Source organism: Carica papaya, chromosome 2, assembly GCF_054855325.1.
Source record: "Carica papaya isolate Zhongbai chromosome 2, ASM5485532v1, whole genome shotgun sequence".
Classification (NCBI taxonomy): domain Eukaryota; kingdom Viridiplantae; phylum Streptophyta; class Magnoliopsida; order Brassicales; family Caricaceae; genus Carica; species Carica papaya.
The window spans coordinates 35,048,490-35,075,365 of record NC_142310.1 but is presented as its reverse complement, the minus strand read 5'-3'; the positions used below and the strand labels follow the sequence as shown (position 1 = coordinate 35,075,365).

The window sequence follows — 26,876 nt, the reverse complement described above, 5'->3', positions numbered from 1 at the left end:
AATTCACCTACACATGTTGTGTCTAAATTTGTTTTAATAATTACATATAGGTATCTAGACTACTCATACATTAATGGTTTAAGTTACATATAGCTAGTATGTATATGTATATGTATATGTATATAGACTACTCATATTTAATGGTTTAAATTAGATTATGATAACTCGTGAAATATGAGAATTTTAAGTTTAGGTAGTATAAATATTTTTGGACGAGTCTTTACATAATAAGAAAAATAAAATAAGTGAATAAAACGTATTAGAATTAGGGTTTGAGCATCTAAGATATACACATATATTATGTATATGTACATATATAGATGTGTGTGTGTAATTGTGGGGATTAAGTAACACAATTAGTGGGATATTAAGTCACTAATTACCAATAAACATGTATTTGATCATCATTATCTCCTGAGCAGAAAGGTGATTTGTCATAATAATGATGATTAATATGATAATTAAGTTTGTTGATCATAAAATTAACCCAACTTATAAAATCATCCCTAATTAACCTATTAAAATTAATCATTACAAGTATAAGCATATATGTATGCTACCCACATGGGTTTTGTAATTAAATCATGACTTTCGAATGTGAGTGGTAGGGACCCATTCTCTTATTTACTCCGTCAAATTGATAGTATAATATAATATATATATATATATATATATAACCATGTTGAAAAGTGCGTGTATAATAAATACATGCATATATATATATATATATATATATATATATTGTGTGTATGTCTTAATTCTGTTTCTTCATAGTTTGACCGAATTAACGTGACAATTGATTTACAAAATATTTTCTCAAAGAGGATTTTGTCTCCAATTACCAAAGTTTTTTAATTCTAAATATTATTTTTTGCTGTTGTGGGAGATCATATTTTAACACCTAAAAGACATTAATTTTATGTAACGAGTAGTAACAAGTTAAATAAATTCATATTAATATATGAATAAAATGGAAATAAAGAATATTAGGGTAAATTATTATTATTTTGATTTTGATATGATTTAAATTATGTAGTTTAGTTATAAATTTTATTGTAACTTTAATTTATTTAACAAATTATTAAACTAGTTTAAATATTTTTTTGTTATAATTTAATTAACAAAATGTAACATAATGAAGATATTAATCTTAGAATTATCACAAGATCAATTATCAAAGCTAAATTTTTAGTAAAGCAAAACTAGGGAGTAAAACTATATATATACATATTATATATATATCTATGTATATATACTTTGCCCACAACTAATATTATATAATAATTAAGAAAAAAAATGAATAAAAAGACATTAATTCAGAGATTTTCTCTTTGAAAAATATAAATAAATAAATAAATATCAAGGGTTGAGATTCTCAAAAGTCAACGCGACTTCTCCTCTACATATTTAAAATATGTGACGTCATCATCCACGTCAGCATCCAGCTCGTCTCCCTGCCCTTTGGCTTTTGCTCTGTGCTTTTAAGTACCGCCCTCTCTCTCTCTCTCTCTCCACTCTCTTCACTCCAAAACCACCAACTAAATTAACTTTCAACACGCGCCATGTACGGACACTTCGCCACCACCTCTTCGACTCTCGGCACCGACTCTTCGTCGCCGGACGTCATAGCGCTGTCACAGTTCCCGTTACCTCCACCTCACCAACAGTTACTGATTCCGTTACCCGACTGTCACACGCAACAACAGTACCACCACACCAACCACTGCCAGTACCACCAGCTTCTCGCTTCTGCCGAGTTCGACTCACTGAGCGAGGCTCTACGAACGCTCAACTCCGACAGTCCGAGCTCCGTGCAGCACACTAGCGGCAGCAGCAGCGGTTGCAGCATTTGCAACTCGCCGATTTACAGCACGCGGAAGCCGAGTCTGATTCAAAGGAGCATCAGCAGCCACAACGGGTTCTACGGTCATTTCGGCTCGACCCGTGACCTGATAGACCCGGGTTCCTGCCCCGTCAGGAGAGTGTTCAGCACCGGCGATCTGCACGTGAGTTGACGAAACAACTTAATCACCCCTCATTCTTCTTTCATAATGACTTGTCTTTCCTTCAGATTAATTGATAATTAATTATTAATTAATTAACGATTAATGATTAATTAAAATAAAAATAAAATGGGGCATGCAGCATAGACAGAGAGGAGAGAGTCCAGTATCAAGTGAGAGCAGCATGATAATCGAAGCAATGAGCAGAGCATGTAGATACAGTCCAGAGGAGAAGAAAGAGAGAATTGAGAGATACAGAAGCAAGAGAAATCTCAGAAACTTCAACAAGAAAATTAAGGTTTTTAATCTTTTCTCTTCTTCTTTTTTTTTTCCCCCCTAATTAAACCATTATTATAATAATGATTAACAAAATTTAATCCAGTTATTAAGAAGATTAAGAATTGCATTTTTAGGAACGTTCCCAGAAAAATTTGGTTTCTGGGTACAAAAACTGATTCGGTAATGTATATATAAAGAAATTAATGTGATAATAATAACGATTAATTAAATAATAAAGTATGGTTAGAAAGTTAATGGAAAAGACATTTGGAAGTTAATTAATATTAGTGATTTAAGAAGCTTGTTTTTTTTTTTTTTTTGTCATTTAGTGATTATGTTATGTAGTTTGGATAATTTATGGGTCACTTTTAGAATCCACCCAAAGTCTTAAATCAGAAAAGACATTCAAGTTGAAATGAAACTGAGATAATATGAATGATTGTTGACATTTTCTTAAAAGAAAACCCCCCAAACAAACAAAAAAAAAAACATTAATTTATTTTAATTGATTCTGTTTACTATATAATATATGCTTAATTTATTTATATATAGTATATAATATATGCTTAATTTGTCACATCTTATGTTTAAAGTTCAAGCCATAATGATGATAAAATAGTACTCATTGTTTAGCACTTATTATAATGAGACAAGTTATAAGATTATAAAGAGTACTAAATGGCATTTTGGGTTTTATGTGTCTTCATTATTAGAAGCCACCAAGTCACAAATCTTATGTATATACACACACACACACATGTAAATGCGTGTATACATACATATAGGTTGTTCTATTTTCATTTTTGAGAAAATTAAGCATATGGGTTGAAAACTTTAAAAAAAAAAAGTAACAAGACACCCACAAGTGATTTAGTCAACTAAAATATATTATGGATGCAATATATATATATCTTTCATTGTAGGATGAAATGACAAGTGTATGCATACATATAAATTGCCCATATATATATATATATGTATGTCATATAAAATTATTTATCAGTAAAAAAAGTAATCGTAAATTTTTTCAGTTAAAAAAATTATGGGTTCATATTTATGTGGTGATAATTTATATTAGTAACTTGTGTTCTACATTTCATAAGCAATATTAATCAATTAATTATTGGCGTATGAAAAAGTATGCATGTAGGAAAACATTGGCAGATAGCAGGCCAAGAATAAGAGGAAGATTTGCAAGAAATGATGAAATAGAGAAGAATCCTCAAGCAGTGCTTCAATGGAGTCATATGGGTGTCGAGGAAGATGAAGAGTATGAAGATAATTGGATTAATTATCTTGATTAAATGATTAATATTATCTAATCCTTAATTAATCAACCATTTAGGAGAGTAAATATTTAATTAATAATGATTAAATTTTCTATATCTCTCCATATGGTGGGGGTGTGAATGTTTAATTTCTAGATTAGTTTTCTTGAAGTTTCTTGTCGTTGTAATTTAAATGCAGCCTTGTTAATATATTGTAATTTTTGTGCTTTGAGAAAAATATTGATGTAAATATATATACAGATAATTTTATGCTAATTAATTGAGTTTTTGAAGTGTTTGTATGTCTCTCTCTCTCTCTATATATATATATATATTTATGTATGTATGTATCTACCATATATTAGGTTTTTAAAGCTGTGGCAGTAGTTTTGTTTCCTCAAATTTGTGAGGAATAAATAAATTAATTCGACGAATTAAAAAGGTAGAAAAATTTTACAAAAATAAAAATTAAAAGTAATTTTTTAGACAGAGGATAAAACTTATACTTAAAGTCATCAAAACATACTTAAAAAAAATATCATATTGTCCAAGTTATATATATATATATATATATATATATATTTAGCCACAATAATAACAAAAATAACCCATTAAAAAATTAAAATAAAAATTAGAAAAGTAGGAGAATAACATTTTTTTAGATAAAAATAATTATATTGATTTATTTTCCTACTCAAATAATTAAAATAATTTAGGACATATAAATTGCATTTACTCTCCCAAATTTGCCAAAATTATATTTATTTGTTTGTATATATATATATATATTTTTTCATATGTTTACAAATAGAAATTGGGTTTGTCAATTAACATGTAAGTCATAAAACTCTAGCATTTTTTACTCTTTTTTATTAACATGTAAATAATTATGTATACTACCTAGTGCTTGTATTTAGTGATATATATATATATATATATATATATATATATCAATTTTTTTGTATTAAAAAAAAAAAAAAAGAAGAAGAAGAAGAAGCAAACATGTACCCTTTGTAGGTAAGGTAGGGAAAACCAAGTTATTAACTTTTGAAAGATGAAGAGTCAAAAGAAGTCAATATGGCAAAGAAAGAAAAGAAGATAAAAAGGGAGAAAAGTTGGGATAGAAAAAAAAGATCACAAGCATCAAAGTGAAAAAGACACACATAAATATATATATATATATATATATATATATATAATACATACATAATTGTATGCACATGTTGGCAAACATTTGCAATCACCATTTTTTCTTTTCTTTTCTTTTTTTTTTCACTTGACCTACTTTACTTAGCTTCTCTTGTGGGATAATTATTGAAGTTTATAGTGCTTGACATAAATACCAATCAATTCTTGCCTACTTCAAAAGGATATTTTGATTGAGTTTCTTAGTGTAAAGAAATCGTGGATAGAAAGAAAATGGGAATACCCATTAAACGAATGTAAAACATTAATTAAATTCGTCTATGTAATTTCTATACTAAGTTTAAATGGAATAAAAATTGTTTAAATTAGGGGTTTGGTCTATTTTTTCTTTGAAAAAAAAAATTGAATCTAAATCTTTAGGAGCATTATGAAATTGATGTTCTTAAAAAGAAAACTATTAAATAAAGTTTATTTTTACATGTAATTATTTTAAGATCGAGAGTTATTTACAAAATGAAAGGATATCATTTAATTTAAGCACACAAATATTAAGAAGAAATTTGGTGATTATGTAATCCAAATCTAAATTCAATTCTTCGTTTTACTTAATAATTGATAAGTTTATTTCTTTATAAAAAGTTATAAGTTAAAATCGGGTTGTACTCTTGTATGTATTTCTATTTTAAAGATATTTTTATTATATTATTATGATTAATATATATATATCATTTAATTGATTAATAGATATATTATCTATTAAAAAAAAGAACAGGTTTAACTTTATTACAATTCAATTTATGATTTTTTTTTTCATCGTACATAAAAGTTAAATTATTTATTCTATTAAATTATTTTTTAAAATCGTAAAGAATAAATCTATTTACAAACCCATTTTAGCACAACTCATATACATATGGAACTAAATTGTGCATTTATGAACTTTGCTCTTTTTACCTACAAGTGTCTTTTAGAATAAGTTCTAGAAGTTACAGTTTTTTTTTTTTTTTTTAACATTTGAGTGATTTTATTTTGTTCAAGGCTAAATCAATGATATATCAAATCACAACAATTAATTTATACAATTAAAAAATAATAAAATATTTATTTTGATTACTCTAATATGGAGTGTAACGTAGTAAAAGATTTATTAAATTATTTATTGTGAATTACGTAAGCCTTTTAAAGATTGATAATTTAAATTTTAAAGTTATCGGGTCATTCATCATAATGCATAGATTTAAAATAACTACAGACACAGAGAATATAAATTAAAATTTAACATAATATAACGAACGAAAAATTTTAAATTTTGGTTGTAACCATAAAAAGTTAATTATTTAAATATTATAAATTCGAGTCTCAATTAACGAAACTTAACAACCGTGAGATGTTTCTTTCGTCCGTATATTACATCATGATTATGTAAAAATAAGTTAAATTTAATCATTATAGTTTTACTAATACACTAAATATTATAAATTAATTATTTTTAACTCATAATATACTTACAAATAACGAATTCTACATTTTTAATAAAATTTAAATCATTATATTCAAATAAAACATAAAAATTTTAATCATACGGTGGTAGTGGAGAAGGTAAAAAAAAAAAAAAACATGTATTAATATATTTTACTTCTAGTTGTTCGTAGTAGTAACCAATAAATTATTAAGAGGGTAGGATGCGATCAAGTGAAATTTTGGTGTTTCATCGTTTGCATAATTAAAGGCTAAGGCTAAAAGCTAAGGCAATTTTTAGCCGTCGGGAGTCGACGGCGGTGTGTTACCCACTATATGTTTCGTGGATCATCATCTTTGCACAAATAATTTTTGATGTTTTTTTTTTTTTTTGTTTTTTTTGTTGGTTTACTTTAATATGTTTTTTTATGGGTAAATGCTAATGATTCCTACTAATTGCATTTAAGAAAATCGATAATGATTAAGAAAGTTTTAATCCATTCAACTTTGTCTTTCTCGCTTTTATGTGGCTTCGCATCTACTTTGTGTTCCCACAAAGGATTTTGTAAACCAAAAACGTTTTGTGTTCTTCAATTATTTTTTTTTAATTTTACCCTCTTTAAAAAACAAGTTTTTACTTTTTTTAAAAAAAAAAAAATTATATTATAATTAATTTTTTTAATAAAAAAAATATATATATATTTCATTAATTGACTTATAAATATTTATCATATACGTTTTTGTACTAAAAACTGATAAGAATATATAAAAAATTAAATTTATAATATTTTATCGAGATAAAGAAAATAACTAACATCCGACTAACAATTTATTAATTAATTAATTTTTATTTGAAGTCTTCGTTATTTTACCATTCAAAATTTCAATGATGTCGTATAATTGATTCAAAAGGGGGTTTGTTTTAGTTTAAAAAATGAGTTGATGCATTTTTTGTGTAAGTCAATTTTTATTTTTTTTTTTGCAAGAAAAAATGTTGGAATAAACCGATAGTAATTATTTCAACAAAAAAAATTTAAAGTATTCCGAAATGTATTTTTTATCTATAAATATAATAAATTTACTGAAACTAAGTTCAATTTGATCAATACGGCATCATTAATTTATGGGTAAAACTAAATTTCAATTTTATTGGATCAAGCAATTATAGATTAACCATCACCATCCACTAATATATCCACAAATGAGTAAAGTGTACATCCTCAATAAAATTTAATTATCTTATTGTTCTCAACTTTTTGTACTTACTAAATGCATACAAATGTCCCTAAATTATATTAAGAACAAATCTAGAATTTTGGTGAAATTTATTTGAAAACTTTTTACCTGGTTCAATTATAAAAATTAAAATATTCTATTAGAAAATAAGAAAAATTGAGCTTAAAATAAAAAATTCACATAAAAGAAGAATAACCTGTTCTAAATCTCATCAACTTGTTTTTGATATCTTGGCCGTCTTTAATTTAAGAAGTTTTACGGTGGGTGCTCAAGGGGCATAAAAGTCATCCATGTAGAAATCAAAAACCACACCTAAAAAAATACACAAACCTCTTGTTAAAGAGATAAAAAGAGATGAATAGGCTGCAGTTAGAAATATATATATATATATTAACAAAAAAAAATAGATGTAAATTTCAAGATATGCTATGAACATGAACATACATAAAATTTGATTATTCAAATATCAACAGTAATAACTCTAAAAGATAAAATGCTAAAAATACTAAAATCTAGAATCTGAAACAGCAAAGACTGACAACACTAGTTTTATTTTTAAATAATTTTGAAGAAGATGAGAGGAAGAGGAGAAAATGATGAAGTTGGTGGGCATGTTTGAATTTAAGAACAAATTGGATCAAGACCTAAAAGTACATTAATCAAGAAGATATAATAAAAACTAAACGAAAAAGCTAAATCCCATTACCAAAGTTAGATGGTAAGACAATGAAGCAAATCCTATGTGCATACCCTACTTGTTTGGAAAAAGGCATTGTTAGTGATGATGATGGTGGTGGCTGATTAAACATTAAAATAGCAGAAACCACTTTGTGATTCTTTAAAAACATTACTTTCAAGAACCATTATAAAAAACATTTCTTTCATCTGATAAAACAACTCAAAGCATTCGGTTAGACAAGAAATAAATTATGTACAAGTCTCACGCGGTAGCACATGAGAAGCAGTAACTTGTAGGGCCATTTACAATGATGAAATGAAGAAAGAGCAGGCATATATAAAAATATTCCTCGAAAAGATTCTCCATTCCAATTGCTTTGGCCCCTAGAACAATGGAGAAGAAACTTCCATGGAGATAATTGTACAAATACCTCTTTTATTAGGTATAACAATTCACATCATTTTTAGGTATGACATAAACTAATCTAAACTAGCTCAAAACTTTCATGATTGCACACCCCTTGTCAACCATGGCCATCTTTCCACTTGGAAGACTGAAACTATGATGAGTCCCAATCAATAAAAACAAGCAAAATCAGTGACGATACCTCAATTACTTTGCACGTGCTGATAGAGATTCCCAATTACATAATTTAGGAATGAAATCCTCTGTGTTTTGCAAATTTTTTGCCTCTTCTTTTGAAAAGAACAGGATTTAGAAAATGCTTGAAAGGATGGAATGGTGCTCGATGAAAAATCCCCCATTTTGCTCTAGATTTTCCTGCATCAATAAAAATAAGAACGTTAAGAGACTACTCAGGAAGATTTAGGTAACAAGCAGCTGTTTACGAATTTAAAAGGCCAATTATTTGTTAACTTGAGCCAAGTCAAAAGAATATAGAGAGTTGCATACTCTTGAATTTCAACGGAAATGGAATTATCTAGAATATTTCAATGAGAAAAAAGATCTAAAAGCCATAGCATATTTAATATCGATTCAAGATCAAAACATCAGCACCTTACTGTCAATTTCAATGCATTCGTTAATATAATTTCAATGATTTTGAGATAAATTAATATAATTTCAATATATTAATTACTACCTGATATATGTTTAACTGAGGTCAGATGATTAATTGCAGGACCAATTTCTCCATCCAGTTGCATTTCTATTGCAATGTCCTCCAGGGCCTCATGATTTGCACCCAAAGTGTCGTCTGACAATTCCATCTTACAGGATGCCACAAGTGGAATTTGATCAGCAATGACATTAGCCTCTCCAAGATTTATGGATGAATCTCTTTCCGAAATATTTTGCTGTGAAGACGCATCATTCAACACTAATACCGGAAGATTAACTTCACTATCAGCTGCCCCATGGTTTTGATCTTCCATCATCGCTTCTGGGGATCCATGATTTGTAGCTAAAGAATCATTATTATCCATCTTTTCACTGGACTCCATATACTTAATTTGATGAGCAAAAATTTTATCATCTCCTTGTGCCACATTTAATGCCTCTTCTGGAACATATTCACACAAAGGTATATCATGAACACCTTCGTGCAAAGGCATATCTTGCAGGGATAAAGAGCCATTATCTTCATTCTTCCTGTCCGTCTGTACACAGTCATCCATAGCAGCATCTTTTGCATCTGAACCTAAATAAACAAATTTAGAACTCTTACCCTCTTCATTTGGAGGGCTTGGAGTGTTATTATCTTCTGACGGCGTGGAATTTTTTGCAATAGTGTTAGTGATAGAAGCATCACCAGTACAACTGACCAAAATTTCAGATTGCACTTTCTCATTTTCTAATAGAAAACCAAATCCCTGTCTGGAAATGCATCTTCTTGAGGTAACTATTCCTTCTTCAGTGACGCATCCATTAGTTTCAATTTCCTCACCATTGAGAGCCTGTGCAATTCGAGATTCATCAAAACTAATGATTTGGTCTTTTAAAGGAGTATTTTCAGGTAAAGCATTATCTGCTTTGAAGTCAATACCAACTCCCCTGGATTCTTCTGACACATTACTGGTTGCAGGCATTTTCCTAGTCATCTCAGCAACAGAAGTAAGATTATCACCATTCGCTGGGGAGTGGGGTACAGAACCCACTCCAGATATCAAATCCCTCACTTGAAAACCTTGTGATGGCATACCATCAATAATAGAAGTAAAATCAATGGCTTTTGCAGTTTTGGATACTTTATTGATGGCTGAGAATGCCTTTGCCATATCATCCAAAAGCAGATCACCTTCACCACTAGAGATGGGATCCCACTTAAGCCAGTCCCCTGGCCAAGGTTGCTTGGAGTTGCATTGCTCAGCAGAAGATACTAATTCGATTCTGATGGCCTCCTTGTAGAAGTGCTTTTTCTTTAAAGCATTAGCTATTAGAGTCCTGCAAGATGTTAAAGAAAAAAATGTACCCCATCACATGAGACATCAATTAAGTGTCCTAGACTGCAAGGATTTCACAAGTGACCGTACCTACAATTTGTGGAAATAGCTGCTTTCGCTCTTTCCGTAGAGAGTCCAAGCAAAGATGATAAATTTGCAACATCATTGGGCCCTCTAAATTCACTTGCAGTTGGAGCAGAACTAGAGAAAATGATATTTTTACCCCGAGTCCAATCCACCAGTAACTGAAAACAGCATATTACTTAAATGACAAACAAGATTTGATAATCAATTGTCTGATGTATAGAACAGACATTATTCCTTCCTTTTGACATGTATCTTGTAAGACAACTACTTTAGGAACCAGGAAGTTATATAAAATCAAACCTCGTTGAAAATTGGGAAGTGTGACAAAATCTAAAAGGAATCACTTTTACATAAAATATTTATTACACCCCTACTACTATGACATTAGTTACTCAAATTCCGAATTTGTATAAGAAGAATGTTAACTTCATGTTTTCTTTTTTAATGATAGAAAGTTAAACTTCGATTGTATTATCTACAATTTTGTGAATGATATAGGACAAACTAGAAATTTATCTACTCATGAGTTTGGGGAGAGAAACTAGATATTGTATATAGGATTCCTTAAGTATCGCCTATAAGCATTCTTGAGCATCACATCCAAGTACTTGACAGCATCACAAAACCAGAAATACTAAGAAAATTCTCAAATAACTATATTGAATATGTGGTCCTCTCAAAAAAAATTACGGAGATATTTATAATTCTTCCTAATAGGAAAACTTCCAATAAAAACTAAATGAATATAGGAAAACTAAATATTTAAAAAGAATAAATTCATGAAGTTTCTAAAAGTATAATAATAGACTCCTGATAACACTATAGTTCTATATTTAAAGAATTACAATTTTCAATCTATTTAGAAAATCTAAACTTAATCCGTTCTACATCAGTATGGGTGAAAAGTAGCGTTCTTTCTAATGTTCTTCATTTTTAACAATAAAATAACAACTTCAACTATCTGGATCTCCCCACTAAATCCATATTTGTATGGCCAACAACACTTGTATGACCGCTCAGAAATCTAAACATTAGTAATCTATGCCAACAAATCAACTTTTTTTTTTTGGAAAACAACAAGAAATCAACTTTCATTCCTCTAGAAGGAAAGCTTAGCCGTTGTGGTAATTGCAGTATGTTCTTGTGAAAAACTTTCCAATTATAACATGAAGTCCTGATACAAAGTAAACAATAAAATAGTAATTTCCGAAAATAAACTATACAGCGCAGGTGGTTCTTTCACGTGTTGCTAGGATATATATGCGCATCATATTCAATTTAACTCACTTTGACATGAATTTAAAGATTACTCTGCTGATCAATTTGAAAAATAAATAAATTCAACCTATGTAACAGTAGAGACACGTAAATATAAAATGTCGGTTAACCCATAGCCTTCATCATGACAGTACAAAGATCTATAGAATTTTTTAAGCCAAGAGTTTTAAGAACTTACATTGGCAACTGAAAAGGTCTGGTACTTGAGCAAAAGCTAATTTGTGGATTTCTTCTGAAACAAAATTTTCATTGATTATGTGTCTCTTCACTGCTAACTTAGTCGAGGCACCTAATACAACTCCTCTATGAAGGATTATGAAGATAACTTGAGGGTAATATTTAGAAGACTAATTAGCACATAGGTGAAAATGGTGTATCTTCCTGACTAAACCTAAATGGTGACAGATATATCAGGCAATAAAATATTACAAGAGGATCAAAAGACAAACCAACTACTTTTTGAATGCCCATAGAAGAGTTGCTACATGAGGTTTGATATATGTTCAACAGAGGGCAAGAAAACTTCGTTTAGGATACATGGATAAGGACCAACTAAAGAGCTGTCTCCATTGCCCCAATTGACTTAAAATGCTAAAAAGCTTGTAGCCCTTATCCTTCATGCCATCTTTGGAACCTTATGGAAAGAGAGGAATAGTTGAATTTTGTGGAATGTAGAAATGGAATTTTTGAAGGCACTGCATCTAATTTTGCTAATATTAGAGATTGATCGTTGAGACCTTAAAATATTTTGCTTAAAGGTCAATCTATCTTCCATGAAGAAGATTTATGGAAGCTCGTAAACTCGTTGATATTTTGTTTGAGCCCCACATCTCTTGTACATGGTTAGCACTCTCTTGTCACCCCTCTGGTGTGCTGTTAATACTATTCTTCTTTTTGTTCTCAAAGAAAAATCGAAAATGGTCCAACATAGTCTTGCTAGTGATTCCTACGGCAGCATTATTTGCCACCTCTCTCCATCACACCTCTTCTACTTTCCAATAACTCACCCATACCACTCAAGGGGTTATCTTCTCAGCAAATCCTATAATAGAAGCACCACATAGCACACCTCTCCACCACACCTCTCCACCACACCTCTTCTACTTCCCAACAACTCAACCAAACTACTCAGTTGTTCTTATATGATCCAACAGCAGTCCCTACAGGATAGGGACAGGAAAAAAGAAAGCAAAGAAAATTCTTCAAATACCACTCATGTTAGTAAAGCCAACCCGATGTAATACACTTATATCCTTTTCTCGATGATAAATGAGCCGGATCTATAGGATGAATCCTTGGGAAGCATAAGCAATGATAGAAAGGAAGAAGAGCAAAGAAAAGAGAGAATAACAATGAAAAATATGAAATACATTAGAAGTAGAAGAACTCGGATTCCAAGTGAACAAATTCAAATCTACAAAGCATCTTCCTAATTCTCAAAGAACGACGGAGCATGCAATTAAGAACTACAATGCAATTGTCAATGACTTCCATCCATACTTCCAAAGTACAGCATCCAACTTAAATACCAACATCTCTATAGCAATTTCTAATCCTCACCTTTGCATTGGATATCGTCTGCCTCCTTAATTGAGCATCCAATATAAGACCGGAGTATGAGATTTCGAAGTAAACTCCGCGCTGCAAATCAGAAATCGCAAAATTTGTGCAATAAGTCAGAACGCGGAAAACAAAGAAAAAAGGAAACCAAGGAGAAAAAAATAGAAGGGAAGAGCAAACCTTAATGGCGGCTTTAACCATGGGAAGCTTCAATCGAAACGGCAGCTTGTCTGAAAAATCAATTGAAATCATATCAACCTACAATAGTTTCAGATATATTATCAGGATAATTTGCATGTCTGAATCCAGATCAGAAAAAAATATATATATTAATCGTTTTCAATAAATATTTGAGATTCTACAATGTCACAAATTTATTACAGAAAAAAAAAAATCAAAGCTAACCTCAGCTCTTTCACAAGCGTGATCAAACGCGCTCTGGTTCAGGGGTCTAACAGCGACGATGTCGTAGCTCTTCAAAATCGGGTTCCCGGAATTCAAAACTTGGCCCTGAGGCACACTCTCGACACAAACAGTGAGACGCGTGTACTGGCGGAAGGGAGAGGTGCGCGGGACGCCAAGGAGGTCGCGGTGGAAGTTGACGGAGGATGCGAGAGCCGGAGCGAGCTTCAGTAGAGAAGAAAGTGTTAATAAAGGAATGGAGCAACGGTCTTGATCAGACATGACGCCCTTGAACATCCGATTGTAGGCGATGCCAGTGTAGCCAAGCTCCATAGCTTTGGTGACAAGCTTTACGCGCACCGCTTTTTGAGCGGGAGTCTGATTGAACCGTGAGGCCTCGACGTAGGGAATGTTCAGGTCGAAGAACGCCATTGCTGGTAAAACACGAGAGAGAGAGAGAGAGAGAGAGAGAGAGGGAAAACTAAAAGCGTCTACTGTACGCCGAGGGTTTTCAGGTTATAAGGAATTTGAGATTTTTCTTTTTTAGTTTTCTCTGCCCGTTCAGGTCCCTCTTGTTTCCGGAGCAATAAACGACGACGTTTTTCGTTTAAAACGACCCAAAGCTTAAATTTATTCTTGTACTTTATAAAAAATGTGCAGTCATGCAATTAAATCCTTAATTTTCATTCTATGCAATTGAGTCCTTCCCACAACATTAACCATTGATGTAATTTGATACCAATTATTTATTATTATATTGTTGTTGATGCGGTATTTTTGCACACGTGGTGCTAACGTACGTGACACGTGTTTTCCATATTTATTTTTAAATATTTTAAATTATTAAATATTTCTTTTTACTTTTTAATAAAAATAGTATTATAAATTATTTTAAAATTATAAACTTAAATCATATTTGAAATTATTAAATAAAATAAAATTGTTACAATGACTTGCCATTGAAGAAAAATACGTTCACATGTATCAATAGTCTCTAATTTGATATAAATTATAAATATTATGTTTAGATTATATTGTGACTGAAATACTAATTAAACTTTTATATAAGATTCTCTGTCATAAAAGTTTGTAACTTTCTTATATATTTGCTTTCCACAACAAGCCTACTAAGTTGATTTTGTGTCAAATACCCTTTTTAAGTTAGGGATCCATTCTGATTTGCCTTTGCAATGATTTTCATATGAGATTTTTAGGTTGTTGTACAACTCGTTGTCTTCCCTCTTTTACAGAGCAATGATGATATTTTTTTTTTTATATAACATAATATTTAATGCAAAGGAGTGACATTAAAAAATGAGTTTGTTTATAATTGATCTCAATTAGAGGGTTAGGATTTTGGAATGATCTAATAGCTTACACATTATACAAAAAGATGGATCGAAACTCATTTATAAAGTAAGCTCTCTCTATTTTTTGGTGTCAACACTATATCTATCTTCAACTCTTTCATCATATACCCTTGGTGGAAAAAAGCTTGGACACAAGCAATCATATTATCATTTATAATAGGCCATAATTGATGATACAACATAACTGATATATTTTTATGGTATTTATGCTTTGTGATACATGTATTTTTAATGACTATATGTGTTTATTTTTATGTATATTATGTCATAAACTATCATTATCTCTATCAGTTATAATAAGAGAAATAAAACATTTCAAATAATCAAGGTAAGTTAAAGTTTGCTCAAAAAACTCCTCAAATTATTTAGTAATTACTTATTGTTCTAAAACTTAGTACTCGTTAGAGTTTTTTAAAAAAATCACTAGAATTCTTACGACATTTGCCTAATTATAAAGATATAAAGGTATTAGGCAGTTGTGCTATATGTTTTACTCAGACATTTCTACTACATTGCTTTCAATAAATCTCTCATATCAAAATGAGCTATTAGAGCTTAGCTTCTTGGTGTAAACTATTTGTATTGGGTTTGAGTTGTTATATTTTGTCTAAATATGCTTTCAGTTGCCAAGTTTTTCGATAAGTCATTCTAAGATAATGGTGCTCTACTTAGTTAGAGTTATATGAGTTGTTTTAAATTTTAAATAATATTTATGAGTTGTAGAATTATAGATGACAAGTTTTATGTTTGTTATATGACGAATCCACAAGATGAATCTCGAAGCCAGGCCTTTCAAATATGAATGCTCTATTTGTGATGTGTACTTATCATAGATATATGAGTGGACTATGGTATAAAAATCTTTTAGGCCACTGAGAAACAAATATTTTGGGGAGTAAAAGCTATCATTAAGTGTTAGTCAATGTTTGATATATCCTTAATCTTAAGTCACATGACCTTATTCGTTTATTTAACTATGTAAAGGGATTACCTTTGATCCAATGTCAATTTAAACCCAATGTATTGACTATTTCACTAAATATATTTATAGATATTCCACCATTTTATCTTGTTTTACTTCAGTATAAGTTTATAAAAACAGTGTTAAAATATTTTGCCAATAGCTAAGGAAGGTAATGGTTGTTTCAAATGCAAAGTATGTTGTATTGAAACATTTTCTTAGTGAATAAATAAAATAGTTTTGAGATTCTATATAGTGACAATAGCTCTTTGTAGTTTGATCATCAACTATGATATTCTGATTTATTTATAAGGTGGACAATCTATAAAGATATAGACAAGTCATAAACTCCATTTTTTATCTCGATGTTGGTCAAATATCGTGTTCAAATCCTATTTTACGACATATTATTATAATTCTTCTTTCACCAACTTTGGTTTTCTAGAGAAAATTGATTTATGACTTAATACAAGAGCCCTTAATTTACTAATGATTGAAATATGAGTTTATAATTTACAATTAGTCACAATACATTTTATGATTGATCATGAGGCATTTTACCCACCCCCACGACCTTTAGATCTATGAGAGGCTGTTTAGGTCAACAATAGTGATAACGCGGGTTGTTGGGAGTTAAACTTGACAAGATTCCTATTTTTGCTCTAGCTTTCATTTGGATATCTTATCTTCTTCTGGTGGACAAACTAATTTAAGCAGGTGTAATGGTGGGCCTTGTGGATATAAGTGAAGTCAATTGGGAATCAGTCTTTATAGACAACTAGTTAATGTCAGAGTAAGATTTTTTTTTTTGAACATTCACTTAAAATTAACAATATACATATATAAGATTATAAATTATAATATATTTGTAATAAATATACATTTTTATTAATAATCTCACCAATTCATTCACTATAAACTCTTATCATATTTTATATTTTTATTACTTTAATATTTATTATTGTTTCTCTCAGTCGTGTAATAAAATGCATCATTTGATCTCATTAGTGTTTGGAGATTAAGTTCCATTAAATAGATTTATGAGTTTAATTACAATGTTTATTTGGTAATTTTTTTTTTTTAAATATGTATGAATGTATCCCCCATGAAGTTTAAATCTAAAGCTTAGAAACTAAGGATAAAAATCAAATATAAAAAAAGTATTTTGAGGAAATAAATTTCATATCTCTATAAAGTTCTATGCATTCTATAATTTTCATAAGGCGCCAATCCAATAAAAACCGCCCGGTTTTTGACCCTATAAATATATATATTTTTTAAAAAAATCCCTCAAAAATTTTTTAAGCATGTAACCAAAACGCTCTCACAGAGGAAACACAGTAAATAGTTCTAGAAGAAGAAGAAGGAAAAAAGAAAAAAGAGGGTCGTCAAAAGGTTCCTCTCAGTTTCATACACCTCATCGATCCGCGTCGCTCCCGTTTTCAAATCTCAGCCGTTCACTTCAAACTAATCGACGGTCCAAACTCCCAAGTGTCGATTCACATGGATTTAGATCGAGCCCCGAGCGACCTCTTCCCCCCTTATAAATACCATTAAATGCCACATCAAAATTCACCATATCTGTTTTTGCCTCTTTTGTTCTGCAGATCTCTTCAAAGTCTCAGCTCTCCGGGTATCTTTCTCTTCACTCCGATTTCCAATTTCCAATTTTTTTCTAAAGTTTTATGTTAAGTTCATCTGTTTCTGCATGTATCATTGAATTCTTCTGGGTTAATTTTATATTCACCACCTGAGCTTTGTGTTTCTTCATCTTCATTTCTGGGTGTCTGATAGAATATTATGGATTAGTTAAATTGTTGAGGATTATTTACGTAAAAATTTTGATATTTTCTCATGGTTGTCGGATAAATTTTTCTAAATTTTTATCTTACTCTTTTGTGCTCAGTTCCGTCGTTAATCACCTGATCAAAACATGTCTGGCCGAGGAAAAGGTGGAAAAGGATTGGGAAAGGGAGGAGCCAAGCGTCATCGTAAGGTGCTCCGAGATAACATCCAGGGCATTACCAAGCCCGCAATTCGCCGTTTGGCTCGTAGAGGTGGCGTGAAGCGTATCAGCGGTTTGATATACGAGGAGACCCGAGGTGTTCTTAAGATCTTCCTGGAGAACGTGATTCGCGATGCTGTGACCTACACGGAGCATGCGAGGAGGAAGACGGTGACGGCCATGGATGTCGTTTATGCTTTGAAGAGGCAGGGCAGGACCCTTTACGGATTCGGCGGTTAGGGTTTTGTTTGAGTTGGGAATTTGCGGCAAGAGGGGAGGGGGGAACAGAGAGGGGAAAGGGAGAGAAGTCTTGCTGTCAAGAAATTGGTTGATGTTGTTGTTTAGGGTTAGGGTTAGGGTTAGGGTTAGAGTTGGGATCAATGTGGTTTTGTGGATTTGCGTGGAATTAGAGGATGGGAGGAGAGGGGGTACTTTTGGAAATTTTATTTTGGGTGGTGGTTGTTGATGTCTTGTAATTCAATCTTTGAATTTCAAGGTAAATGGACATTTAGTCTCTTTGTAAATTTTTACTGGACTCCTCGCATTTCTCTGGAACCAACGCATTAGTTTTCTTTGAGAAATTAAAGTATTATATATCTGAATAAGAGGGTGTTTAGTTTTAGTTTTATGGTTGTGTGTAGTCTTTGCCTTGTGGAAGGTACAAAATAAGACCTGATAGTTTAAAAGAATTAAGTGAGTGATTTATGATTTGCGTCAAACCCACCCAAAAGATGCACTCATGGAAATCATGTGGTTAATTTACCAATTGAAAAAATCTCATTTCTGAACTTCATAAAATGGTGTAATTAACGTGTACATTTTATTAAAATTGAATTCAATTACTTTATTTAATTGAATATCGAAAACTTATATCAATCAATGTGTACATTTTATATTCTGAAAATAACAACTGGCTATAATCATTCAAACCAAACCAAAGTAGCATCGGCACAATCGATTTTAAAAAGTATATTAAACAGCGAAAGGTGTTACATTATGCAGGCTCCCTTTTTTTGTTTTGAAAAAATAAATATTTCACCTACAACATGAAGATTGAAGGATTAAACAATGACTTTGAAAACATGGAAAATTTTAGATAACCTTTTTTTTTTTTTTTTTTTTTTCTGATTAGCATATTCTACTCCGAAGAAATAGTACAGTAGTGAGCACAGTCCCGTCTAGATTAATCTATTAATCCATTAAAAAGCTTCATAGTCCAAACAAACCCCAAGTTGAAAAATAGTTAAAGGGGTCAGTCACAGCCACAGACACATTGTCTTTTCACGACTAATCTTTTATCTGTGCCCTCCCTCACTCTGCTTTATGCTTCGAAGACTTTCTGGGATCCGAATATCGCCATCCGCTTGTACACCTTCCCACAAATTTCAGAACCTCATCAATCAAGATAACAGGAAAAGCAACTGCAATCACCAAAAGCCATTCGTTCAGGCTCAGAGGGACAATTCCGAATATTTGAGCCAGGAATGGAACGTAAAGGATCAAGAAGTGCAGCCCAAACGACACAGACATCGCTACGAGTAACCACGGGTTGACCCACGGAGGCATTGTCAACAAGCTTCCATCTTCGGACAGGGCATTTAGGGAATTGAACATCTCAATGGCGACCAAGACAGAGAGGGAGAGCGTAGAGGCTTTGATTTTCCCAGAGTGGAAATACTCGCAGGGATTTGAGTCGAACGTGAACAGTTGGGATCCAGCTTTAAATGGTGTAACTGAGAAGCCTTCCCAAGATGAGCATTGACCCCAGTGAGCAAGCTGAGAATAGGTCACAAGACTGTGACCGTCTCCGCTGAGATCAATGCCTAAGAACGTGTGGTGAGTATACCATATAACGAACACTCCAACAGTTGCTAAGCCAACGTATAATCCAATTACCTGTGTCAGAGAAGGAATGGAGAACAATGTTAATGAAAGCATTTGAGTGAGTGCTAATAATCAAGGCTTTCAGAATTGCGAAAAAAACATAATTATACCAGATAACGGAATAAAATCCAAGCTGTTATCAATGGATCGTCATTTCTTCTTGGGGGTTTCGTCATTATATCCTTATCTGGGGGATTGAATCCCAGAGCTGTTGCTGGAGGTCCGTCAGTGACAAGATTAACCCAGAGAAGCTGCACCGGGATCATGCCTTCTGGAATACCCAATGCTGCTGTCAAAAATATAGAGGCAACTTCACCGATATTGGATGAAATCATGTACCTGTAATTATGGCGTTTAGAGAGTTTACTCCACAATAACTTATTTACACAGAACTTTAAATGAAAAAAAATAATAAACATGGAGATTTAGTGTCTAAATTAGTTCGGACAGCTGACTAAGACACATTGCCAATGCACAGATCAGCATGCACCAAAAGCAGTCATTTGACTATAATCATTATGTTCGCAGTCATTTGACTATAATCATTATGTTCGTAGACCATGTAAGTGTGACTGAAAGACCTGGATTCAAGTCCCATCAACTAAAATTAGGTTATTCATAAATCTTAATACGCAAATCAAACTTGGCACCTATAGTAGTAAACATGCAGCTTTCATAAATATTTATGAATAGAAGCAAATAACACCTGATAAAAGCTTTCATATTGTTGTATATCGACCTGCCTTCACCAACAGCAGCAACTATAGTGCTAAAATTATCATCTGCCAACACCATGTCAGATGCCTCCTTTGCAACCTGAATTAGTAAACCAGGAATAACAACGGGGCACATAAGTAAAATGAAATAAGCGAGGGAAAAAAAATGAAAACAAAAAGCAGATGTGAACAAATTGTACCAAAATAGAGATGGATAATTAAACTAGTCTGCCCATGCCAGCAGCATGGTTTAGTGGTCGCATCATGCCAAGAGGTAATACAAAAATAACCAGTATGCTGCTAAATTTTCAAACTTGGAGAAAAAGTTGAGGCCACAAACAAAGGGAAAAATTCTGTAATTTCTGATAAACCAGAAAATCTATTTCTACATAATCCATTCAAATTGATGTGCACTCTACTTCCGCACCACATGAATTTGTTACCACCAAAACATAAAACCAAAATGCATTTCTACAGGAGATTTTGTTTTTCTTTAAGAACAAATGGCAACGGGCGAGGAAAGAACTGGCATATGTGTACAACATGAAATGCCCTCAAATAAATCATGTTTGCTATGGGAAACTCACCCCCTCCCCCCTAAACAAAAAGGTTAAATGGTTTAAACTCATTGATGCGATTCAATGCATTAAATTAAGTGTAAAACCTGGAAAGACTTAAAGGTATAGTGTTACCTCGGTCCCAGCAATGCCCATTGCAACCCCAATATCTGCCAACTTCAATGCAGGTGCGTCGTTGACCCCATCTCCTGTCATTGCAACAACTTCACCGTCCTCTTTAAGTAGTTTGACTATTTCTTGTTTGTGCCTTGGTTCAGCCCTTGAGAACAGAAGCCCTCCACTCTGTCTTAGATGATTCTTTTGATCAGGATGCTCCATAAATTCTTTTCCAGTTAAGCTCTTTGTGGCTATATTTTCATGAGGACCAAAAACACCAATTTCACGACAAATAGCTTCTGCTGTATCCTTATTATCTCCAGTAATAACCATGACACGAATTCCAGCTGCTTTGCAGTCCTCAAGAGCTTGACGGACCTCTTTTCGTGGAGGATCCTTTAATTATTTAAAACAATTCGACATGAATTTTGAAGAATTGAAAAGATAGTAAGGAAGTGGTGCAAAGAGAAGGAAACAGAAGATAAAACCAACATACCCTCAACCCGAGTAAACCAACAAAAATGAGATTGCTCTCAATTGAAGAATAATTGGATGGATTAAGCAAAAGCTTATGAGCAGGGTGGTCCTCATCTCCATTGTAAGTATCAAACTCTGAAAGGTCTTGCTTGTATGCAAAACCTAAACATCGTAGAGCATTTCTAGACATATCTCGGAGACTCTGTAGAATAAGATCTCTGGAATATTCATCTAATTCTACAATAGAACCATCTAGTAGCTGAACGAAGGAGCTTCTCTCCAGTACATTCTCTACTGCACCCTGCAATGAACAGCATTCTCTGAGAAGCTTTCACAAGTTTGAACACAAAAGAGAAAAAGAAGAGGTATAAAAGCTACAAAATGAAAAATGCTGTTCCTCTAGTTTAGTGGTAGGGGGTTTTGACTGCAGTAAGAGACATTGAGGATACAGGACTTTATTTTCCCATGATCATTCAATGTTTGAAATAACCCGTGATCAATCAATTTACAATTCATAATTCACATATTGAGCCTGAGTCGAGATAGAGAGAAACCAGAAATCCATTCTTGAGTTCCATATGGTCTTACAATAGTTTTACAAGTAAAGAATAGGGGTCACATTCTTCTACGGCTAGCATAAGCATGTTCAGAGCTTCTTATTCCAATTTTGATAATTCAAGGCTTAATTGCAAATATGGTCCTTGACTTTTAACTTTTTTTCTGCAATCTGGTCCTTGACTTTTCTACTGTTGCAACTAAATCCTTTACTTTATATTTTTCTTCCAAATCAATCCTATTAATTAATTTCTGGTAGATAAACAGCTTTTTACACACCATCACCATGTGAAAATCATGTTCTCAATCTGGCATGTGCATCAGTTTACTCTGTTCTAAAATCTTACTCAGTTTTAAGAGACCCAAACTCAACCCCTATCTCCTCCAGCTCTGCTCTCTCTAACTTTCAACTTATACAGTGTTATTTCTCGAACTTCTTGTAAATTTAATTAACGTGACAGCTATGCCATCATTTTCTAATGATATTGTTGTCACAGTGATTACGTGCCTAAAAATTTATTAATCTAATGGATAAGTTAATTGAAAGACTTTGGAAGAAAATAAAAGGCCAGGTTTTCGATTGAAGAAATTGGAAGATTAAGAACCAAGTTGAAAAAGGAGTCAAAGTCTTTGTGATTAAGCCGATGATTAAAATACGGTAAACTCTCCTCATGATTTCGCTTCTCCGCCATCCACCCCAAATGAGGAAAATCTTTCAACAGCCACATTTGTGGTATGAAGGGAAAAAAACAAACCTTTACTAGTAGTAGCTTTCCGCCTGAAACGGAATTTACAATAACTCCCATAGATTTACGATCACGGTCAAACTCTAGAGTTGCAATTCGCTTCTCCATTTCATTCCATAGGTGACAACAACCTTAGATTACATTGTAGAACAAAAGTGAAGCAAGTCAGAACCCACAAGATAAAATAGACAAGTAACGAAATATAAAGTTAGGTACTTACATAGAACATCTTCGTGCTTGGAAGGTGAATCATGATTCAGTCCTTCAGGAAATCCCATTTTCTCAACAAGGACCTATTATACAATAAAGATATTGTTAAGAAAAAAAGTAAAAGACATAAGTCGTATTAAATTCTGCATGTCTCATAAAATAATAAAAATGTAGCACACTGGAGCTGTAGAAAAGTAGAAAGAGCTGGTATAGCACTACAAAGAGCTATATGCACTTATAAATCCTTTTCAAATCACATGTTCAGTCCAACATGTTTCTGCTTGATAGAATATGTTAAGTCTCCTAGAGGAAGCTGAATTTCGATATATGCAACTGTCAATTATATCCTTTATGGAAAGGACAAACCAGTTCAGGGAATTTTGAACACAAGTATTGGACCCCTCCGTGCAAGAAAAAAATGAAAAAAAAACAAGGCTTCTAGGATATGAGGTCTTATTACCTTTAATGCTGCCTCTGTGGGCATCCCGTTGGCAACATAGTGATTCCCTGATTGCTCAACACCAGCATCATTGCAAATGGCAGCAATCTTTGCAATCATTTGAAGATTAGCATCCATGCGACCCACTGGCCAGTCTTCTATCTTTCCATCATGAGGATTGTAAGTAGTTCCCTCCACATTGAAGGATCGAAGAGTGCCAACCCTAGTACCTATAGCTACAAGCTTCGACACAGCCATCTGGTTGGTTGTCAAAGTTCCTGTTTTATCAGAACAAATAACAGTTGTACAGCCAAGAGTCTCAACACTTGGCAACTTTCTGACAAGCGCATTCTTCTGAGCCATCTTTCTTGTGCCAAGTGCCAAACATGTAGTAATAACTGCAGGTAAACCTTCTGGAATAGCAGCCACTGCCAATGCCACAGCAATCTCAAAGTAATACGTGCACTTTTCAAAAGAAAATTTAAAATTTCGGGGCCAACCATCAACATACTCCCAAGTGAGAAAGTACTTGACATTAATAAGCCAAACCAAGGCACAAGTAACGCCAATTATCATAGTTAAGACTTCTCCGAATTCATTCAACTTTTTCTTTAATGGAGTATCTTCCTCACTCTGCGAAGCTTCATGAATCTGTGAATGCACCTTTCCTATCTCTGTGTCCATCCCTGTCTGTGTAACTAGGCAAATACAATTGCCATTAACCACAGTGGTCCCTGCAAAAGCCATGCACGTCTTCCCTTGAATATCTGAATTTTCAGCAACAGGCTTAACAGACTTGTTCACTGCTTCACTCTCTCCTGTCAGAGACCCCTGCTCAACTCTAACTGTTGAGCTTATCAAACTCAGCAACCGCATATCAGCAGCCACCTTGTCACCAACTTTCAACTCCACAATATCGCCAGGAACAAGTTCCTTGGCAGGAAAACTGGAATGCTTTTTCCCATTGCGAATGACTGTTGCAATCTCAGGCTGAATTTCCTTTAAAGCCTCTAATGCTTTCTCGGCATTGCTTTCTTGCCAAATTCCAACAATTGCATTCACAATCAATATTAAGAAAATCACAAGTGGCTCAACAAATGCCGTAATCTCCATCTCACCTCCTTCCTCACCATCATACCAGGCTAACACAAAGGAAATGACTGCTGCAACTAAAAGAATCCTAACTAATGTGTCATTAAATTGTTCCAAAATTAGTTTAAAAATAGATACACCTTCATGCTTCTCTAATTCATTGCATCCATAGATTTGGCGCCGCTTTTCAGCTTCTTCTGTGGACAATCCAGTTTCACGATTTACTTCAAATTTCTCCAAACATTCCTGAACATCCTTGGACCAAGCAGGGAAGGTTTCCTCCTTTAACGAGTTAGAACCGAAGTTATGAATCTTTCCGTAGTTTTCTCCTCCTCTTCCCATCGTAATCAGACGGAAATGGAATCAACTCTCCAACTAATTAAAAAAAAATGAAGCAATAATAAATTCCATTAAAGATTAAGCTTCTATTCCTGAAATAAACAAAAACGGACTTCCGTTACGTGATCTCTCAGTTTGGAAAATGAAAAAATAATAATAATAATCGAACGAGAGATTCAAGTCCGAATTTCGTGAAGCAAAAAAAAAAAAATCAAATCAAACAGCTATGAAACCGGATTTCACTTTCGTTCTCTTTTCCTTCATTTTCTCCGCATCCAAACAATAACAAATACACAGGAATTGAACATTAAATCAATCGAAGATATTAGGGTTTCCTTACCAGAGTTTGGGAGTAAAAACCTCCACTCTGCTTCCTCCAATCGTTTGTTTCTCTCTCTAGTTTTCTTCTTTCGGAAATTTCAACGAGAGAAGCACATCAGGAGATCTGAATAAATAAAAAGAGCGATTCAATTGCCAATCCCCACTCTCTCACCCTTTTATAGGGAGTTTGTTGTTACGTACGATTCCGCTTTTTGGAAGTTACTAGATTCACATGGCTCAACCAATAAATCTCCGCCACGTAACAACGGACGAGATCGTGGGTCCCACAAGAGCAATCGCGTGGCTTGGATTAATGATTGGTGAGTCTTGATCTGAATGGTTGTGCACTTGTACACTCAAACTTCCGTTTAAGGTAATATAAAATTATAAATACTTCAGGAATTAAAATTCCTTCCATGGTTTGCCTCTCTATTGAAGAAAGGATCTTTGTACTTCCTAATTAAGCTTATCTTTTATTTCGTATATTAATATATATATCTATATATATAATAGTTTAAAAAATATTTTTAATTATTTAAAAATATTTTAATTATAAATTTTGTTAATAAATCTATCTCAAAATGATTTAAAATATTTTTACTGCTATTTTTTTTTTTTTAAATTTTAGTTAAGAAAAAAACAAGAAGCATATGGTGGGAGTAGGTTAGTGGGTAAAGGGTTTTTTGACTACCTTTACCAATATGGGCCCTACTGATGGGCCCACTTGTGCCTTCTACGTTAAACTTCAATTTTAGAACTAAAGCCCTTTTAAATTTAAATGATCCGGCAGAATGGGCTTTTTTCATTCGAGCCCATATACTTTATTATTTATTTTTTAAAATATTTTTTTATTTTTTATTTTTAAAAATCCAACAGCATAAATATGTATTTTATAAATATTTTTTTAATAATAAAATTATACTTCAAAAATTATATTTGGTACGTCAAATATTTTCTAAAGAAAATGAATTGAGAAAAGATAACTTTGTGATATAGGCACAAATCCCAATAAAATTATTGGGTGTTTCTTGAAATATATATATATACATATACATATATATGTTTGTATATACACGTAATGCATATATATATATATATATGTATATATGTATATATAACATCAAATTGCAAGTGCTATTTATTGGCGTATATAAATATATTTTTGCGAAAATATCTGCCTCCCTTCTATATCTATTTTGTACCGTAATTATCATCTCACCACCAGATTCTTCTCCTTGTATCTCTGATTCTTTACTCCTCCATATCAAATATTTATTTCACCCAATCTG

The 26,876-nt window shown here is 32.4% G+C and overlaps 4 protein-coding genes across 6 annotated transcripts; 2 read left to right on the top strand and 2 right to left on the bottom strand.

The window, feature by feature from the left end:
• The first annotated feature begins 1,494 nt into the window (after positions 1 to 1,494).
• Positions 1,495 to 3,843, top strand: LOC110808576 (CCT motif family protein). The gene is made up of 3 exons (XM_022034105.2): positions 1,495 to 2,006; positions 2,146 to 2,301; positions 3,422 to 3,843. Exons 1-3 carry the CDS (start codon positions 1,563 to 1,565, stop codon positions 3,584 to 3,586), a joined length of 765 nt encoding a protein of 254 aa, XP_021889797.1. The 5' UTR covers positions 1,495 to 1,562; the 3' UTR covers positions 3,587 to 3,843.
• Positions 3,844 to 7,507: 3,664 nt separating this feature from the next.
• On the bottom strand, positions 7,508 to 14,304 carry GAF1 (Polymerase/histidinol phosphatase-like protein). Of its 2 annotated transcripts, XM_088214360.1 has the most exons (7): positions 13,802 to 14,304; positions 13,577 to 13,654; positions 13,397 to 13,477; positions 10,562 to 10,716; positions 9,172 to 10,472; positions 8,677 to 8,849; positions 7,508 to 7,702 (listed from the first exon to the last, which is right to left on the bottom strand). In XM_088214360.1, the coding sequence occupies exons 1-6, from the start codon at positions 14,228 to 14,230 to the stop codon at positions 8,722 to 8,724; spliced, it is 2,172 nt and encodes a 723-aa protein (XP_088070486.1). In that variant the 5' UTR covers positions 14,231 to 14,304; the 3' UTR covers positions 7,508 to 7,702; positions 8,677 to 8,721. The 2 variants fall into 2 exon arrangements, with proteins under 2 accessions (XP_088070486.1, XP_021889820.2); XM_022034128.2 differs by lacking the exon at positions 7,508 to 7,702 and having other exon boundaries at positions 8,302 to 8,849.
• A 3,297-nt stretch (positions 14,305 to 17,601) lies between these two features.
• On the top strand, positions 17,602 to 18,762 carry LOC110808595 (histone H4). The gene is made up of 2 exons (XM_022034130.2): positions 17,602 to 17,762; positions 18,036 to 18,762. Exon 2 carries the CDS (start codon positions 18,063 to 18,065, stop codon positions 18,372 to 18,374), a length of 312 nt encoding a protein of 103 aa, XP_021889822.1. The 5' UTR covers positions 17,602 to 17,762; positions 18,036 to 18,062; the 3' UTR covers positions 18,375 to 18,762.
• Positions 18,763 to 19,313: 551 nt separating this feature from the next.
• LOC110808527 (calcium-transporting ATPase 1, endoplasmic reticulum-type-like) lies at positions 19,314 to 25,761 on the bottom strand. Of its 2 annotated transcripts, none has more exons than XM_022034046.2 (9): positions 25,607 to 25,761; positions 23,857 to 25,302; positions 23,407 to 23,479; positions 23,196 to 23,317; positions 21,905 to 22,186; positions 21,427 to 21,804; positions 20,725 to 20,834; positions 20,129 to 20,357; positions 19,314 to 20,030 (listed from the first exon to the last, which is right to left on the bottom strand). In XM_022034046.2, the coding sequence occupies exons 2-9, from the start codon at positions 25,267 to 25,269 to the stop codon at positions 19,446 to 19,448; spliced, it is 3,192 nt and encodes a 1,063-aa protein (XP_021889738.2). In that variant the 5' UTR covers positions 25,270 to 25,302; positions 25,607 to 25,761; the 3' UTR covers positions 19,314 to 19,445. The 2 variants fall into 2 exon arrangements, with proteins under 2 accessions (XP_021889738.2, XP_088070485.1); XM_088214359.1 differs by having other exon boundaries at positions 23,857 to 25,358; positions 25,607 to 25,750.
• Positions 25,762 to 26,876: the final 1,115 nt, after the last annotated feature.